General features: G+C 37.5%; 1 protein-coding gene across 2 annotated transcripts in view; it reads right to left on the bottom strand.

Moving 5' to 3' along the window:
* The window catches only part of LOC113051398 (arf-GAP with Rho-GAP domain, ANK repeat and PH domain-containing protein 2-like), a 75891-nt gene extending 56648 nt beyond the window's left edge, over window positions 1-19243 (bottom strand). Inside the window, exons 1-8 of one of the 2 annotated variants that reach the window (XM_026215120.1) lie at window positions 19079-19243; window positions 17221-17308; window positions 10899-11630; window positions 9060-9136; window positions 7718-7794; window positions 6957-7006; window positions 5904-6290; window positions 4550-4619 (exon numbers count right to left, since the gene is read on the bottom strand). In XM_026215120.1, the coding sequence (XP_026070905.1) occupies window positions 4550-4619; window positions 5904-6290; window positions 6957-7006; window positions 7718-7794; window positions 9060-9136; window positions 10899-11542 (1305 nt within the window). In that variant the 5' untranslated portion in view covers window positions 11543-11630; window positions 17221-17308; window positions 19079-19243. The remainder of the gene's footprint in view (window positions 1-4549; window positions 4620-5903; window positions 6291-6956; window positions 7007-7717; window positions 7795-9059; window positions 9137-10898; window positions 11631-17220; window positions 17309-19078) is intronic. The other variant, XM_026215119.1, reaches the window with a different exon arrangement.
* Window positions 19244-19502: the final 259 nt, after the last annotated feature.

Here is a 19502-nt window from a genome sequence, read left to right as displayed (position 1 = left end):
ATGTGCCCGCTGAGGACTATACATTTAAGGAGACTTTCTTTGAAACTCTCCCTAGTATTCTTGATTATTGATGCTTGTAAAAGGAAATTCAGTTATTTTTAATGTATAGAAGGAACCAGTAAGCAAACACCAAGCAAACAAACATAAATGCATTAAAAGCTGCTCAGAGGACCAACTTTTCAATGTCCTGGCAACCGCTCAAAACACCATGGCAGAGCTTCATGGTGGGCAGCACTCAAACAGAACATTGATTTACAAATGCAAAATTCACCATTAATTCCTAATGGATGATACCATCACAGAGGAGCATGCCTTTATTTAGAAGAAGAGAGAATCCAGGGAGCTGGTCCTAGTGCTGGCTAAAAACACTTACCACTAAATGCTGAATGACAAATAGTCTAAATCCCAAGATCCCAATTTGCAAGCAGCCTCTTAAATGTGATGGTAGTGGAGAGTGACAATGAACAATATTACTCCTAAATTCCTAAATCAAGATATGGTGACCATACATCCTCTTTTTCCTGGACATGTCTACTTTTTTCTTTTTTAGGACTTAAACAAAATGTGTCCTGACAGGATTTCTAAATGGCCCAAAATGTCCGGGTATCGGCCTTTGCTTTCTACAGTTGCCATTCATTGTGTATATATTTGTATTAGACCCCTGCGAGGGGACTGTTTTCTTGATCCCCCTCCCGCTTAATGTCTGACTGTTACTGATTTTTGTGTCCTGCTCGCTCCCGCAAACATTTTATGATAGTGTTTCTCAACATGTGGGACACAAGACAGTTCTGAGTGGGTCGCTGAGTGTCTGAGCATATCACACCAGTCATCAGGTCCTTGCACTGGATCCAGTTATATTTAGGAATGATTTTAAAATACTTGTACTCTTTTAAAAATCACTCAATGTCCTTGGACCTAACATTAACCTAACAGACCACTCTGATCATTAGGATCGAGTCAGTTAGAAATACCAAGGGTTCACACAAAACAAGGGGAATCTGCTTTTAGTGGTTATGTCGCCCGCAGTTGGAATCAGCTTCCAGAAGAGAGCATATGTGCTAAAACATTAGTCACATTTAAATGCAGACTTAAAACTCATCTGTTTAGCTGTGCATTTATTGAATGAGCACTGTGCAATGTCCAAACGGATTGCACCATATTTCATGTATAATTATTTTTTACATCAGTTTTAAATTCAGTCAATTTTGAAATAATTTTGTTTTAATGTGTGATTATTTTTTGATTATGATTATTTCATTTGATTTTGTGTAAAGCACTTTGAATTACCATTGTGTATGAAATGTGGTATATTGCCTTACAAAGATAAAAACATCAACACAAAAAACATAATTAGAAATGTTTTTCTAATACAAGACTTTTATTTTGAAAGAAGTATGTGAAAGCTGTTGACACCTGACAAAAATCTTTTTCATGTGTTTTTAAGCCTTACCGCTTGTCGATTTAAACATTAAAGCATCGAAACACAAGATTGCGGAAAAGATGAACAGAGTAGCTGGTTACTCGCGCGCTGTATTCGGTGCGCACGAGAGAGAGAGAGAGAGCCGCGTATCACAGACAGCGACCCTAAACCGAGCTCTCTTCTGCGAAGTTCTCGCCGAAGTCCCTCCTGCACCTGAACGAACAAATACAAATCGCAGTTTGAACAAACAAATATGTGAAAGAGCACAATTCAGTACTCGCGGTGTTCTGGTGTTCAGGGCTCACGCAGAGAAAGGCATGTCAAAACACTTGAACATCGAATTTGCTTGTTTTTGCTCTTGTGCCGACAAATACATACAAAATATGTCAAAATATCCACCTTGGAAATTTTGCCGAAAAAACTGTCAGTTATTTCTTAAGTGAAAGTTAACAGTTGAGGAAAAAAATGGGGTGTGTATTATATTGGATGCGTTCATCGTCTCTTAAAGTGACCGCGCCTAATTTAGCTACTGGCTGCTGTAATGTTAATCCAAGAAAATGAAAATCACTCACTGTTCTTGACTACTTTGTAGTTTTAACAGTCAAACCTAAAATTATTTAGAAAACCAGATATAATTTTTGATATATAAAGCAAAACTGTAATAATGTGAGAAATGTTGAAGGTGTCTGAATAAAGCGTTACTTATGTGGTGCAGCACGGACTCGATGTGCTTTCACACAGGACGTGTTTGCAGTCGGTACGTAAACGATCGCTGCACTGCTGCAGACGCAACGCTCCTGGAACGCAACTGGAATCCGTTAACATGAGTGCGTAAAAAAATATGCAACGCATACACACTGCAGACGGAGTATGTCTGAAACAGGCATAAGGTTGTCTGCACTTTGTGGAATGTGGAATTAGTTTACAAATTTTTCAAGCACTTTGTGATGCATTTGTGAAGCACTTTGTGATGCATGCAGCCCCTTTTATAATACACCACCTGGCTTGATAAACCCCTTCTCAAAGTCTTATTGTTTGTCAATTTTATTTGGGTAACACACATATTCTGAATGCCTTCGGCAGAATTCGAATGAGCCATTTGAATCTAGATTAATTTCAAGATCACAGTGAGATTAATCTAGATTAAAAAAATAAATCTATGCCCACCACTAAAATATATATATATATATATATATATATATATATATATATATATATATATATATATATATATATATATATTAATTTAATAAGCAGGTGTTGAAACCTCTTTTGAATGCGTGCTCACTGTTCACTTTAATTTTCTATTTCAAGATCAGGCGTGCTCTATGTAAAGGAAGATCAGATATTTGTCAATGAGCTCAGGATCTGTGAGACCTCCTACATATTAGGCGCTGCTTTTGTATTACAATACATGTGAAACTGCAAAAAGCAAACATACCTACTCCAAAAGTGTGAAGCAGTGCTACCCACTGCATCTGCCAGCTGCGAGCAAAAGCAGAGCAGGATCAGTCATCCGCATAGGACTGATGAATGTGTACTGCACTTCTGCCACAATGTAAAGTGATCAACAGCGCAAGTTTCTTGATTCATTCATGCGACACATAATTATGTTATACAGCCATGTAATATGAGAACATTAAAGGTTCTGTAATGAAAACAGCTGAAAACAGCCACGACAATGTAAAACGGCATGATGAGGTATTACCTATCAATTCAGCACCAGTAACAAGTAGCTTGCAGTTAATAACACTGTACAAATAGCCTATGTTGTTTTAGCAGAAATGTATTTATTATGGCCTATATACATTAAATAATGGGGAATATATTATTTTTAGAAGTTGCTTTTGTAGATTCTAGACATTTAATAAAAAAAAAAAAAAAAAATTAAATTCCATAGTTTATTATTTCTTATTATTGATTTTAAAAACCATATAACCATGGTGATGAGGACCATGGTTGTTGTGACCACTATCTTACTAAACTAGTAGTAAAGGGTAAAGATAATTTAACAGAATAGCGTTAGAAGCTTCTTTCGCTTTAAATGTTTAGCTCTAATTAATTATAACTGCTTCAATAAGAGCCTGATTAATGAAAAATATCAGTGTCTTATATTTGCAATTGCATTTGCCGTGAATTAAGTTAATTAAGCAGGAAGCCTTTTAGCTGTGTTTATGATCAATATGCATAACTATTACTGTAAAAAATTATTTTAGGGATGGAAATGACTTATTTTTTTAGTTTTGATATTTTGGATGCAGTCATTCCGCTACTTTGAGCGCTACATTGGGCACTACTTTAACCACCAACCAAACACCCAGCCACCCATGCACTAGAAAGTTCTGACTCACTCGAATCTCTAGGCAAGATCATTTACATATGCATTACTGTTCAAAAGTTTAGGCTGGGGCAATACAATTTTTTAAATAAATTATTTATTTTGAATCAGCAAGGAGGCACTCAATTGATCAAGTGGCAGTAAAAACATATATAAAGACATAAATGCTGTTCTTTGGCACTTCATATTTAACAAAGAATCTTGACAAAAAAAAGTCCCGGTTTACACAAAAATGTACATTTATAATAAGAAATGTTACTCAAGAAGCAATCAGCATATTAGAATGATTTCTGAAGGATCAACTACACTTTAAAGAGAAGGAGAGAGAGAAACTGGTGTGTTTGAACGCTAGAACAGGCCGCTCCGCTGATGCTCCTCTTTTGATCAGGCTTGAAGGACTAAAAGAAACACAACAGCACGGTACACGCAGGTTCACCTAATGCTCCCTCCTCCATCTCTTTTAGAGCGTCCTCTGCCCCCACTGTTTTACACTGATGATATCACCCCGTTCCTGCATCCAGTTCCTTTTCTGTCCTACTGCGATAATACTACATCTGCAAAAAGACTGAGTGACTTTCGACAGCTCTGGAAGTTTATCCCACCGGAAGAGGAAATTAAGAGAGGGATTTGCAGCAGTTTGGATGCTCTGAGATACTTGAAACTGATTGTACATGCTGAGTTTAAAGCTGACCATTTTTTTGTCTTATCTCTCCCCATTCAAGCTGAAACAAGAACATGACATGGCAGAGCCCTGTTGTGTGTGAGAATCTGCAAATGTGTGTGTGTCACACCTTATCGCTGTTGTAGTAAGTGAGATTTCCTCCTTCAAGCTTCACCCATCTTCTCTGAAAGACACAGTTCCTACAAGTACAAAGCAAAGTCTCATATTGACAAAAAGTCAAAACACATCACCATTCATGTCAAAACAATAAAATAATTATCATTGAGGGTTTATTATCAGGGCCATTTGAAACAAAATGAAGAATTTTAGCCAGTGCTACCATGCAACTGAAATTGTGGTTTGTCAACAAGCAAAATAAACCATCAAGTGCAAAGAGGAAGAGAAACATATAATAAAACAGACGGCCGTTTTTAGCTTTAGTTTAAGCATGTGTGGAAATGAACACCAAAATAAAGTGTGAAAAACCCTGTTAAGTTTTTTTGCCCGTCTCTGCTGATGCATTGTACACTTGCTTTCAAAAATGATTCATAAGGGTCAGCAAGATTAGTGTGTTTTTGACAGAAGTCTCTTATGCCCATCAAGACTACTTATTTGATCAAAAATACAGTAAAAACAAAGCATTGTTTGCTATATATTTAAAAATGAAATGTTTTCCTGTGATGCAAAGCTGAATTTTCAGCAGGATTTACTACAGTCTTCAGTGTCAGTTGGTGCTCAAGAAACATTTCCTATTATTATCAATGTTGAAGACAACTGTTTTGCATAATATTTTTGTAGAAACCATCATACATTTTTTCAAGATTCTTTGATGTATAAAAAGGTATTAATTTCTTTTTTCAGTGTCTTTCTTTTAAAAAAAATTAATAAGAAAAAATCTCACTGACCCTTTATAACAAGGAGGATTTTTTTTACTTGAAATATAAGCTGTAACATCTAAATGGAAATGAAAAGTAAAAAAAAAGAAAAAGAAAAAAAAAACAGCAACTGCTGTGGTACCTTCATATCAATGCGGTCATGCGCGTATATTTTAATGACACATTTTCAATCATTTGCAATTAAAGACTTAACGTGTTAACGGACTCAGCATGTGATCATTGTTGCTAAATCATTGCTGATAAATGTAAAATATATATTGTGTCATGATCATTACAGTGGATTCAAGCCAAAGGTTTGGACACTTCACAGTCAGCTCACTGCGGTATGCTCACTAAAGTATGTTGTGTGGCTTCAGAAGAATGCAGAGTCATGCAGACTACGTTCATGGTTACAAGATCATATGAACAATGGCAAAGAGCTGCATGACATCCACTTTCTGTGCTACATATATAAAATAACAGTGTATAGAGAACAACATTTTGGGGTGAACATTGGGGTACCACTGATACGTTAATATGTGCTTTAGTACTTGACTTACAGCATCCTCAAGATTCCTTAAAAAAATGAATGTTCTGCATGGTCCTTACCCTTGAGGGGAGAGTTTGTCTAGCCAGCCTGCTTTGGTGGCTGCAGTGCGGGTCCCATAGAAGCAGGCGTAAGGAGAAATGGAAACTTCTGTTTGAGAAAGAAGGTTTGCTCTCATTAGGCCTGGTAGGTCTTCTTGTGGAATACTGTATATGTCATTCACAACTAAATGTGGCTGGGCCAAAGCTGATGGTCCAGTGATCGAGAGAAGAGGAGACGGTGTAGGATGTTTAAAAGAGCATTCATTAGCCAAGCGATGACTCAGTGTGGATTCTTGTACAGTGGAGTAATCATCATCATCATCATCGACATAATGTTGCTTGGAAAGGTCTTGCTTCTTGTTATTTTGAGTTATTGTCTTGCTTCTTGTTATTTGTGTCTGCTTGTTTCTAAAAAAAAAAGAAAAAATAAATTAATTAATTTGTTAAGATGGCATAAGGAAAGGGCAAAATAATAACATTTACAATGATTAGGTGAGTAGCCAATTCATTTTCATTGCTTTACGTTCTTTGAAATGATGACCATATTTAGTGAGAGGCACACTGTTCCTGAAGAACATTAAAGGGATAGTTTACCCAAAATGTACGAATGTTTGATAACGAACATTTTCATTATTTAAAATTAATTAACACCAAAGGTGCTGATTACACCTGGTCATCGTATCCTACACACCACAATGCTGTTCACAGAGTAACACAGTGGGCATATGAAAATCCACAAACCATGTTTAAATCACAGAAAGTAACAAGAATTAGGGGACTTCAGATATAAGTTTATGATTTTAGAATTAGGTTGGCAGGAATTGTAGGTGTGGGGAGTAAATAACCAGTGCTCTCTTCTACCCTCAGTACCAGGATGGAGGTGCCCTTGAGCAAGGCACTGAACCCCCAACTGCTCCCTGGTTGGCTGCCCACTGCTCCAGGTGTGTGTGCACTTGGATGGTTTAAATGCAGAGCACAAATTCCGAGAAAGGGACACCATACTTGGCCACACGTCACTTCACTTTTACTTAAAAAAACAGGCCAAAGGACACTGAAGTTCAGCAAACTGTTCACCTTAACTTGTGTTGTTCCAGGTTCTCTCTTACTCCATGACTGGACATATCCTGAAAAACAAACCGACAAATCAAGATGAAACTATAAGCAAGCCTATTTTCCAAAATGTTTTCAAATACCATTCACCCTATGATTGCCTTAATGCACTGTTAAAAAGTGCCGTATCTTCTTGGTTTGTTTAGCTTTCACAAGGCAACATTTCAAAGGGAACCTTAATGTTACATATACATAATTTCTTAGTAAGAGTAGGAATCAAAGCTTTGTTGGGCCATTTTAACAAAAGTGACACTTTAACAAAATTACATTAACACTTTTCTTTGGTTTTGACAATAAGTAATGTGCTCACCTAAAGATCTAGACACTGCTGCTTTTCACTTAACATATTTTCAATTATGAATTATGACACAGATGACCCAGTTTGGTTCACTGGTATGTTGGGTCAGACTGCTCTTTTATCACAAGCAAAGCACTCCAGAGTTTGCTTTCAACTGGGCCGAGACCACCTTGTTACGGCGACCTTAGACCAATTATTTTGGTGCGGATCCCAGCACAATAGCCATGTTCATATATGGCTAAATAAACCGAAGTAGGGGAGAAAGTGTGACAGGTACTAAAAGCAAATGTTCCAGGTTTGAAAATGGCCTTACTGAAACTGGAACTCGTGCTCTACATATGAGGTCATTGTAAATCATGTTACTTTATATGTTACTTTAGATTTTACATAACAAATTACAGCACAGGCAGCTTATGTATACACTCACCGTTTCTATTTCTGCTGAATCGAACAGAAAAAGCTCTCCATATGGGGCAATGGGGGACAAGGTCCTTTCCAGTGGTGCTGTAATTAACACAACATGAATGAATCATTATGACAATGCAGGTTGTGGTTTTGTGGTTTGATCGTGGGAGGAGGGCAAAGGAGAAAGTATAAGACAAAGAACGAGGCAAGAGAGAGAAGAGAACAAGCATAAAATGAGATCCCACACATTGTCCTTTAGCGTAGCCAGCTTGGAAAATGTACCAAAGAGGGAGCAGCTTGGGTGACTGGCTGTCAAGGTGACAAATGACCACCATATCTCTGCAGAGACAGTAAGGGCAGCGTGACTTCCAGACTGTTCCCTCCGGACAGACACACACATAGATATACAGCTAATAGACAGGGCCCCCCACTAGATAAAACCCTACTGTAGGGTGTTTGATCTAGATGCCACTATGTTTTCTATGATAGAACTGTACTGTATTGTATCGCATCTTAACCCAGTAGCAAAGGTGTCATTTCAGATCAGTGTCATCATTTATCATTATCGAGAGTTGACCTTCTAACTACAGATGATAAGCTCGCTCTATTTTTCTCTCTCTTTGCCCTGTTTTCTTCGTCCGCAAGAACTTGTTTCAGGACAATTGTGTAAATCTCTGATCATACATTCTCTGTTGCAAACAAATTATCTGTTCTCGCTCTACAGTTAAAACTCTTCCTCCAAAACTTAATCTACCGTGTAGCTTTCTATTACATTTTAGTCTTCAGAGAGTTAGAATTTGCTTGTAGATCTACGCTAGTAGGTATAGGCATTATTAAACCACTTTTACACCCAAGCCTGGTTTCTGATTTCAAAGAATAGTTCACCCAAATACTGAAATTCTGTCATTAATTCTTACTCACCCTTCAGAACACAAATGAACATATATTTGAAAAAAATAACCCTGCATAGACAGCAATATCCATAGTCATATATTTCATATAGTCCAATAGTCCATGTCCAATAGAATGTCCAATAGAACCACATCAGTGGTTCAACCGTAATTTTATGAATTTATAAGGATACTTTTTGTATGCAGCACAGCAGTACCACATGGATGCATCATGAATACTGCAACATGTTCAGAACAGGGACACAATGGAACATTTCAAAACAAAAAGTAGATTCAAAGACACACACATAAGCAAGTTGATGCAAGTTTGTCAAAATAGGCTTGTCCTCAAGCATGAATGAGAAGATAAAAGCAAATACCATTGAGAGACTGGATCCCATTTATTTGAACAGGATCACAAATCACAACAAAATAAATAAACCTTGAGTTGAAATAAAGTGAAAAGTAGTGTACCTTTCTTACTGCCTGTGGGGCAGACGTGTCCCTCAGACCTTGAGAGATGGTCATTGTTGTTGTTTGCTGCCACATTCCTGCACACACATTTGTAAGGAGAAAAGTGTGAAATCTGCTGATGTAATTACAATCGCTAAATGATAAAGAAGGGGAGGGGGAAGCCGGGGTAGAGCTGAGCACTCGTCTCCCCAATGGTAAATTTTTTTTATTAATTAGCCAAACAGCACTGAGTGTTCACTTTCAGCGCTGAGGAATGTTGAGATAAAGAAACCTCGTAGGTAAGTCTAGCCTCCCTTCTGATGTATCAACCAAACATTGTAGAGACGTAAATCATTTTGATATTAGTTTGAATGTCTCCCGCTGCGCTGATTATGTACCAAGTACTTATGTAGTACTTAGTAGCGATATTGAATATTGAAAATATCCTATAGAGTTCATAATGTTGGTACATTATAACATTATTAGGCCTGTCGTTATTATTTCTGAAAATGTGACTTACACAAAACTTTTACATAAAATATATATATATATATATATATATATATATATATATATGAAAGTTGGTCATGTGCCGGTTTTTCAACGTTCAGCTTTAAACATTGTATCAACGTTGTTTCAAAGCTGAAATCACAACTGACCTTATTTCAACCATATTTCAACATTGAAGGTCGGTCATGTGCCGGTTGGGATGTTGGATGTACGATGGATAGTTGAAACAAAAATACACCTTGTGTATTTATGACATCAATTACTAGGCCTACATTCCTTTCTGTAACTTAAAATGTTACTGTGTGTCTGTAATTTTAATATTTTTAGCTATAGGACTATACAGCAAACATACATAGCTTTCAGTAGGTAATTTTACAAAGCTGTAAACACGGGAATCATTTGACGAACACCTAATTAATATATCAAACTAGACTATATGTTATTAAATTGTACATGTATATCAAATTATTTCATTAACAAGTTGAATTTTTGTGTTTATTCCACTTTTTTTTTCATTGCATCTGAAAATTACTTTCAGAAATTCTCCTCGGTGAGCATGTTTTCACCAAGTACAAAATGTTCCTGAATCAAAATCCGTGTTGTTCCTGAACAACGTTCCAATCAGCCAATCAGAATTAAGATATTACTTTTCAGGAAATATCTGTTTTAGGCTTACATTCAGGGTTAGGTGCTTCTACACCCTTGTTTATCATCTATCATTTCCCACTGATTTTAGGAATAAATTATGAGTAGGGTTAGGTTTAGGGGTAGGGATTGGATTGGATTAAGTCTATATTTTTAGACAATAATTTTGATCCAGGATCATCAAAAGATGTTGAGACATGAACAATAGTCTTAAAATGTTGTCTCACCTTGTTCTCATGAACCCAATATCATTTATTATCGGATTTTGTGAGTTAAGTGTCTTGTCACACTTCTACTTATTACATATGCTGGCATTGTTAAATGATGTTCTCGTAACAAGGTTCGGGAGGAGCGCGTCAGATACTTAGCCTAATCAACACAGGTGGACCACAATCTAGTAATCAATCCCACAGTATAAATATCGCTGACTTACCTCTATCCATCAACGGTTAATCAGCATCCCTCCTCCACCCCATCTCCTCACTTCGAGTTCACTTTATAATTAGACAGGGAAGGGGGGGTACTCTAGGTTTGGGCCATCCCCGAGCTCGGAGCCCTTCCCTGGACAGCACGCCAAATACGCATACCATATCTCAGCTAATTATATTTAAGTGTGAACTCGTGATCGTGAAACCATGCCTTTACGTTGTTGTGTCAGCACTCAGCAACCAAAAATATTCAACCTGTACTTTAAAAAAATCTCACCAGTCATAAAGAGGTTTGAAGGGATGCTCAGGGATCTCTGGAACGGGCCTGTGTCGTAGCTTATAGGAGAGGGTAGACTTCTGCTCAGAGGGTTCTTTAATGAAGGTGCACTGCTCATATATTTCATTTTCAACCATTTCTCCCCGAAACCCTACAGAAGCTCCTTCTGAGGGAAAGGCATGATTCTCTTTTGGAATAGGTTCTTCTGAAAAGTTCTCCAGTGATTCCGTGCTGTCATGCTCAGAGGTGGAGCTAGAGCTGGAGGAAACAGTGTAACATGTAACACTTGTCCCTGAAAGAGGAGTTTGCCTTGTCGTCTGGATGGTACTGCTCTGAGAATGCTGACAAGGTATGCCTTTCTTCTTAGCCTTAGGAAACACTTGTCTAGGTCTTGGGATTGGCTTTCTCCTCACGGGTACTTTAATGGCACCTTTACCTCCATCAACTTCCACCATTAGGGTCTCCAGGCTGCTTAGGATCCTCCGCCGGTGTCCTGTGGGAACATTGTCCACTTCAAGGAGTTTCTCCTCTGTTAGGTTCATAAGGTCTTTAAAGCAATGGTAGCCAGCCCTGGCGAAGCTGGAGGCATATTGGGGCAGGTGCAGACTGGTCAGCCACCGAGTAATTTCCTGGTCAGGCTCCATAGAAGACTAGACACAAGGGTCTTCAGTGGTCATGAAGTCTACCATATGCCATTGGATGACGAGGTTACTCTAAGGCAAGGAATCCAACCTAGGAAGAACAAACCTGATTGTGGATCATTTTCTTTGCAATAATCAAACAAACAAACAAGTTGGTGTTTAGGAGTTGAACAACCAAATGCCTTGTCCACTTTAAGTATGAATCATCTTGACAGTTAAAAAAATTATACATATGAAAGAATAAAAACTAGGGTTACTCGATTATGGCAAAAATCATAATCACTATTATTTTGGTCAATATTGTGATCACGATTATTTAACATGATTAAATGTTGAAGTGATTTATGTTAAAACAGTGATTTATATCAAATACATATTTTCTGTAAATAAGGTTGCTATATGACATCTACATTTTAGAGAAAGTTCACAATCCGCGATACGACAGCAGAATACTAGATAGGGCTGCACAATATTGCGAAAAAATGACATTGCAATATTTTATTTTTCTGCGATATATATTGCGATATGAAATCTAATCAAATTTTTTTCTTACAAACAAAAATGGGGTGAGCACACTTACATTCTCATTTTAAATTATTTAAACATCAGAGTATTATTTAAATTAGAGTAAATTATTTGTTTGTAACTTTAGGATATGGTTTGAATTGTTAACATATTAACTAACATGAACTTACCACGAGCAATACTTTTGTTACTATATTTATTAATCTTTGTTCATCTTAGTTTATAAAAAACAGCTGTTCATTGTTTGGTAATGTTACTTCACAGTGCATTAACTATTTTAACAAATACTGTACAACTTTTGATTTCAACAATGAAGGCTATAGCCTAAATGTTGAAATTAACAATGTTGTAGAATTGCAGTTTAGTAATAGTAAATGTTAAATAATGTAGTTAAATAGTTTAATAAATAGAACATTATTGTAAAGTGTTACAGATTATTTTTACACCAATTCAGACGTCTCGTGAGTTCAGTGTTGGACAGGTCAGTTGTTTAAACCATTCATTAAATTGAATCAGTTCAAAGGATTCATTAGTTCGCGAATCAGACTTGTACGGCATGCCTTGTGTAAATATCTCTGCAGTTTAGGATATCGCACAAGATTTGACAAACACAGAAAACATTTCATCACTGGATAGTTTTGTTTTTGGTTTTTTTCAATTGATTTTGGTTAATATGCGTGAGGGAGAGAGAGCAAGACAGCGCTCATGTTGTTTGAAGACGGTGAAGGTGTGGCCGGGGCTCGCTCGCTCTCTCTCTCTCTCTCTCGCTCTCGCTCTCGCTCTCGCTCTCGCTCTCTCTCTCTGCACATTATTATATGCGCTCTGTTAAACTGACAGGACTTAAAAACACATGCAAATGATAAACTTTCAATCTATGATGATTAAGCTGTGCAATTAATCCGCGAATCACATTCGTCAAGGGCCGGGGAGCCCTTGTAGTACGACAGCCTACATCGCACATCCTGCGATGTGACAATCGCGGATTCGTACATCGCGATATCGATGCTTAAACTACACATCGTGCACCCCTAATACTAGTGTAACTAATATTAGTAAAAAAATGAATAAAAAAACCACCACCAAAAAAAAACGATCCTCAAAAATTCACAGTAATAAAAAGGCAAAGGACAAATTCAATAGAAAAAAAAAAAAGATGCAAATAGAACAAACTGTCCTTAAAGTTTTTTATGTTAGTCTAAATTATTCAACAGCCTATTACACGGGAAACTGGGCTTTTATGGAGGAACAAAAGCGCATAGCTGGAAAGAGGGCAGAATTGGGTGTAATAATCGTTTCATCTCGATTATTGCATTTTCATAATCATTGGCAATAACATGTGTGAACACTAAAACAGTTATTTCCATTCCTGGATTCTGATTGGTCAGCAGCAGTGTTTTATTCACAATGAAGCGTGGCTATGACTGTTCACCCAACAGTTCTGTGTATCACTGAGCAACACCCTTAGTAACATAAGCAATCAATAATATAGCATCAAAACTGTTTCATTTATTATGATTTTCGGCATAATTAACTGTTTGTTATTTATGTAGTGAAGTAGAAGTGACCCCTGCTGGCGTTATGTTACAACTTTCACATGAATAGCAGCCATATCGCCCTGCAGCCCAAGACTGGTTGCCCACTGAAGCTAAGCAGGGTTGAGCCTGATCAGCACCACTTGGGAGACATCCTGGGAAAACTACACTAGGTTGCTGCTGGAAGAGGTGCTAGTGAGGACAGTAGGGGGTGCTCACCATGTGGTCTGAGTCTGTCCTAACACCCCAGTGACAGTCAAAAAGCACCGTCCTTTGGATGAAATATTAAACCGAGGTCCTGACTCTCTGTGGTCATTAAAAGTCCCAAATCCTGGCTAAATTCACCCATTGGCCTCTGACCATCGTGCAATCTGCTGATTGGCTTCGTCACTCCGTCTCCTCTCCGTCGAAGTGAGGAGGTAATATTACTGTATGTGTTACTGTCGCATCAGTCCAAAAATACCTCATGATGAGGAAAAAAAAACATATATAAGTCGCATCTATTTAGAACCAAGAATCAAGAGGAAACATTACCGTCTTCAGCCGCAAGAGGGCGCTCTATGTCTTCAGTGTAGACTACAGGAGCACTGAGCAGCATAGAGCGCCCTCTCGCGGCTGGAGACGGTAATGTTTTCTATTGTTTCATTTCTCTTGGTTCATTTCTCTCGGTTCATGTCAAATTAATTTTGATAAATAAGTCGCACCTGACAATAAGTCGCAGGACCAGCCAAACTATGAAAAAAGTGCGACTTATAGTCCGAAAAAAAAACGGTAGCTTTCTGTTTCAGGTATGATTCTGTATGTTTATCAGTTTACACTGTAATTACGCTTTCAAACTCATGCTGTACCGCAAATCGGTCCGTTTTAAAACAAAAAGATGGAAAACAGACATTGTCTCATGCTGAGAGAAAAGCAGATGTTTGTGTGTGAGAAAATATCATATATGGTGTTAAAAAGAATGACACAGCGGATGATAAGAGCACCTATTATCTGTTTTTATTTAAGCTCCATTAGATGAGACATGTTCGGAACATTTACTGTTGCTGTCAGGAACTATTTTTAGAGAAGGACAGCATTTAAAGGGGGGGGGGGTGAAATGCTCGTTTTCACTCAATATCCTGTTAATCTTGAGTACCTATAGAGTAGTACTGCATCCTTCATAACTCCAAAAAGTCTTAATTTTTATTATATTTATAAGAGAAGGATAGTCTGTACCGATTTTTCCCGGAAAAACACGAGCGCCTAGAGGCGTGACGTGTGGGCGGAGCTAAAGAATCACGAGCGCCAGTTGCGTTGAGAGAGTTTGAAAGCTGTGACAGCTGTGAAGGCTGAAACTGAACGAGAGCAGCAGCAGCAAGGACTCGCTACGAGCGGGGCTCGAACCCGGGTCTCCGATGGGAGGCGGACGCACTAACAAGGAGGCAGAGATATTTGAAGCAGTTTTACTCACCGCAAGCGGTTCCAACACACAATCGTGACCCTTTTTCGTTGGGATTGCATCATCCTTAAGAAATAAACGATACGCAAATCCGTCATCAAACTGGGCCTTGTTTGTAAAACAAGCATTTTAGAAATGCAGGGAACAAACACAAACACTTGCACAACTCTGTTGATGCTCTGTAAAAATAAACTCCATCCACTGGTCCCTTAATGCTGTTTTTTCTTTGGTAATCTGTGCAGGGTTGTCTCGCACTGGCAACCAAAAACACACTCCTTTTGTGACATTTCACGATGCTCTCGCTCTGATCAGTGATTGTCTGTGCTCAGCCTCTCTCTGCTCTGCTATACGGGAGCGCGCTCTCTTCCGGCAAACGTGCCCTCAGGACCCATATAAGGAAATTCCGCTCCATCTAACGTCACACAGAGCCATACTCGAAAAAAACTTTCCGAAACTTGTGACAAACCGGAAGGAGTATTTTTGGAACAGAAATACTCCTTCAAACGTACAACTTAATTTTTGAAACTTTGTCCATGTTTAGCATGGGAATCCAACTCTTTAACAGTGTAAAAAACTCAGTATGCATGAAATAGCATTTCACCCCCCCTTTAAAATCATTCTTTCCTCACTTTCTCCCTGCAACTTGTATGAATGTGTGAATGCGTGTGTTCATGTGTTACATTAGTATATATGTCTTAGATTTATCCAATAAAGCCTTATTTATATTTGAAAAGAGAAGTATCTTGTGTTTTGTGCTTATAAGTTAATGTCTTAAACTGCCAATCTTATTACTGTGCTAATTAATAGTGTTTTCCCTATATTTTGGATTTTAATATCCATTACAGAGTTGATGTTATTCGCTTCAGTAAACCAATGGCCGTCTCAGTGATCAGCCGTAAAACAGTGATTCTCTCCAAATTCCCAATAAAATCTTAAATGGTTCCCTTTGAGCTAAATTGACCTGTTTCCCTCACATTGTATTGTGTTATTTTAGCATAAGCATCTTCTGAAGTCCTCTAAATAAATATTATCCATACATGTGTATAACTACAGTCACAGCGCAGATGCATAAATTTCAATATGGCAGATGGCTTACATATAGCGGCCTATAGAAGCAGGAATAATGAAGTGACACAAGACCTCACGGAGACTCGCAAAAATCAAACGTGGCTTGAGAAAAAAAAAACTAATGGAGAATAATCAATTTTGTCAGCGCAAGTAGTATAAGAAAATATGAGTGATTATTCTCAATCCTCCACTTTCATGGCATGTTTACAACTGCCAAGTTTCAGCTGAATCCAAGCATGCAACATCCAGTAGGTGACACCTGCATGCATTGGCTATCACAAGTATCACATTACAGTTACGTTAAATAATCACAATGGCATCACACAATAGAGGATTTATTGTACAAAAAAATCTTTGTGTTAAGCCTTGTATTGTATTTTTTGTCAAACAAAGTGCTGTACAACAGAAAAATGTACCATTTAAATTAAAACACAGATGAAAAAAATTATATTGTATTATAAATTGTATTATTGTTGTTGTTAGGGATGCATGATAAATATCAACCAATATTTAATGTGCATCTTGTCAGTAAAGAACAGAAGTCTAATTCATTAGATTAGGTTAGGTTTTACTAAATACAACTAGGCTAATCTGTTCCGTACCATTTACAGTAACTCAGAGCAACTGGCTAAAACATCACAGCTTTGCCACAAACCAATGCTTTCACAACCTCTTAACTTGCACAGACATGCAGCAGAGTTTTACCAGTTAGGACAGGGGCACGTACGGTACATTTCATGATTTACAGAGTAGCACAGCTTATGCTGCCAATGCAGGAATTCACTGCTTTCCTCCCTAAAATCAGTTGCAGATCTGTTCCATTATGACAGTCACAGATAGCAGGGGAAAAAAATTTATATTCAAATAATAAAATCTAACTAACCATATAATTGGCAAAAGTTTGCACAGTAAAAACTTTCTAAACTTTTCTTAAATGGAGGAGAAAAATACTTTCAATATTTGTTTTGGATGCAAATTCATCTGTCAGTTAGTAGAACCAGGCAAGTTATTCAGATTATTCAGGTTGCATGACATGCTCTCATCCCTGAAAACCACGGGAAAAAAATAACAATCCAAAATAAAAGAACATTGGAAACATTATATATGGTTTCACTTACAGCAAGGATAAAATGTTTGTGTTCAGTCCAGTGAATCATTGTCCAATGAGAGCATGAATCCATCCACTCTCAAGAGACATTTAGAAACCTTTTTCCACAAAAAAAAAGTAATAATGTTTCAAATCAACAAATACCATAAATCACACTTTCTCTTATTTATGCATTCACCAAATGATCAATTTCTAATCAGGAATTTTATTTTGCATATTGCTGGTCCCATGCAGTTCAATGATCATAATCATTTAAAAGCCTGTGTTTGTTTTCTTTTCTTTCTTTTTTTACAGACAGTCTACTTGATAAACAGGTCTATTAATGTGTTTGTTTGTGTTAGCAAACAAACCAACTGAGACAACTTATAACAAATGCAACAAAATGTATGTTGTATTTTCTCAAAAGCTCAAAGAATAATAATAAAATACTGCACATTGTAACCTCATTCTACCTGTACAAACAGGTTAATCAACTGCTCATAATAAAGGAGTAGTTCATTTCCAGAATGAAAATTACGTCATCATTTACTCATCCTCCACTTGTTCCAAACAAAAGTTTCTATCTTCTGTTGAATACAAAATAAGGTATTTTGAAAAATGTTGGTATGCGAACAGTTGATGGACACCATTGACTTCCACAGTAGGAAAAAAAACATGAAGCTAATCTGTCAGATGGACTTTTTGTAAACATTGTTGTAAACTGGATTCATTTGGATGTGGTTATATTTCACTACACATATGACCCACATTCACCTGAAAAAAATGTTTACAATGCCATTTTCCCGTCTTCATAACAAGCACAAGCATGTAGGCCTGTGTCTGACTTCCACTGTAAACCACAGCACTTATAGTGTAAAGAATGTACACAAAGAATGTGCTTAAAGGAACAGTTCAACAAAAAAAAAGTGTTATCTACTCACCCTCATGTCATTCTGTGAAACCCAAATAGGGATGTAAGGCCGAATGACAGTCTGTGAAAGTGAATGGTGACTGAGACTGTCAATCTGCCTAACATCTCCTTTTCTGTTCCTCAGAAGAAAGTCATTAATGTGAGGGAGTAAATAATGATGGAAGTTTCATTACGGGTGGACATTAAAATTAAATAAATTAAATAAATGTATGCATTTAGCAGACGCTTTAAAGCGACTTACAGTTCATTCAGGCTAACATTTTTTACCTAACGTGTTCCCTGGGAATCAAACCCACAACCTTGCCCTGCTAACGCAGTGCTCTACCACTTGAGCCACAGGAACATAACTTTAAGAACTTTAAGACTACTTGGCTACTCTGCTGTTCCTATTTTACTCGAATTATGCATACCAGACATTTCTCTCCCATAAAAATCCAGCACTAAAGAGCAAAGTCCAGCTAGAAATGTTTCACAGCATAAATACATGACAATACCACCACAGTGTAATCAAATGTTCAGCATGGCACACAAGAATTAGCATACAGCGGCTTATTATTTGTTATATATTATATATATATATATATATATATATATATATATATATATATATATATATATATATATATATATATAAACCATTTATTTTGCATGAATACTCTGTACAGGATCCGTGAGAACTTTGCACTTATTGTATGCGGGTGTTTCTTTAACTATTGGCACTTTTGGTTTTGATGGCCCAGGTCAATGAGCACAACATTGCGCAAGCTGATTAAAACAGACTACAAAACAAAATATTGTATCCCAGTTAGTAAATTTGTCTAAATAATCTGATGTATGCCCACTTAAGTAAAATAACACAATTCCATAAAGCCAGTAACGAAAGTGACGCGCTCAAAGCGAAATCTCACAGCAACACGTTGTTAGGTAATATATAAGCAGGTCTTTTCTCGAAACGTACCTCGAACCGTTCTTGCTGTCAAACTGTCGCTGTAACTTTCTGATGAGAAGTTGTCACTATCTGCTAAGTTTTGAAATGCTTGTCTTCATCATGTCGTTCCGGATTTCGAGTCCAGGCGCGCGACTCTCCACGCCTCCTTGCGCCGCGCAGGCGACGCTGACGCACCTCGTGCCATGCCAACCAACCGCGCCTCGCTACTATACCGCTCAAAACATGTGTCCAGACATCAGATAGATTCAGATACAATTCAGATAACATGGCAATATAATAATGTCGCTAATTAGATCAGTCTGCAGAAATGTCTCTTTCTCACTTTGAATCAGTTAAACGCCGTCTCTCTGCTCTTTTCTTTTCTGCATGTTTCAGCTTGATGCGCCTCCAGCGACGGATTCTGCAGGAATTCATGTCAGGTCAACCCGACCAC

Source organism: Carassius auratus, chromosome 32 (genome assembly GCF_003368295.1).
Source record: "Carassius auratus strain Wakin chromosome 32, ASM336829v1, whole genome shotgun sequence".
NCBI lineage: Eukaryota > Metazoa > Chordata > Actinopteri > Cypriniformes > Cyprinidae > Carassius > Carassius auratus.
This window is presented reverse-complemented; position numbering and strand designations above follow the sequence as displayed.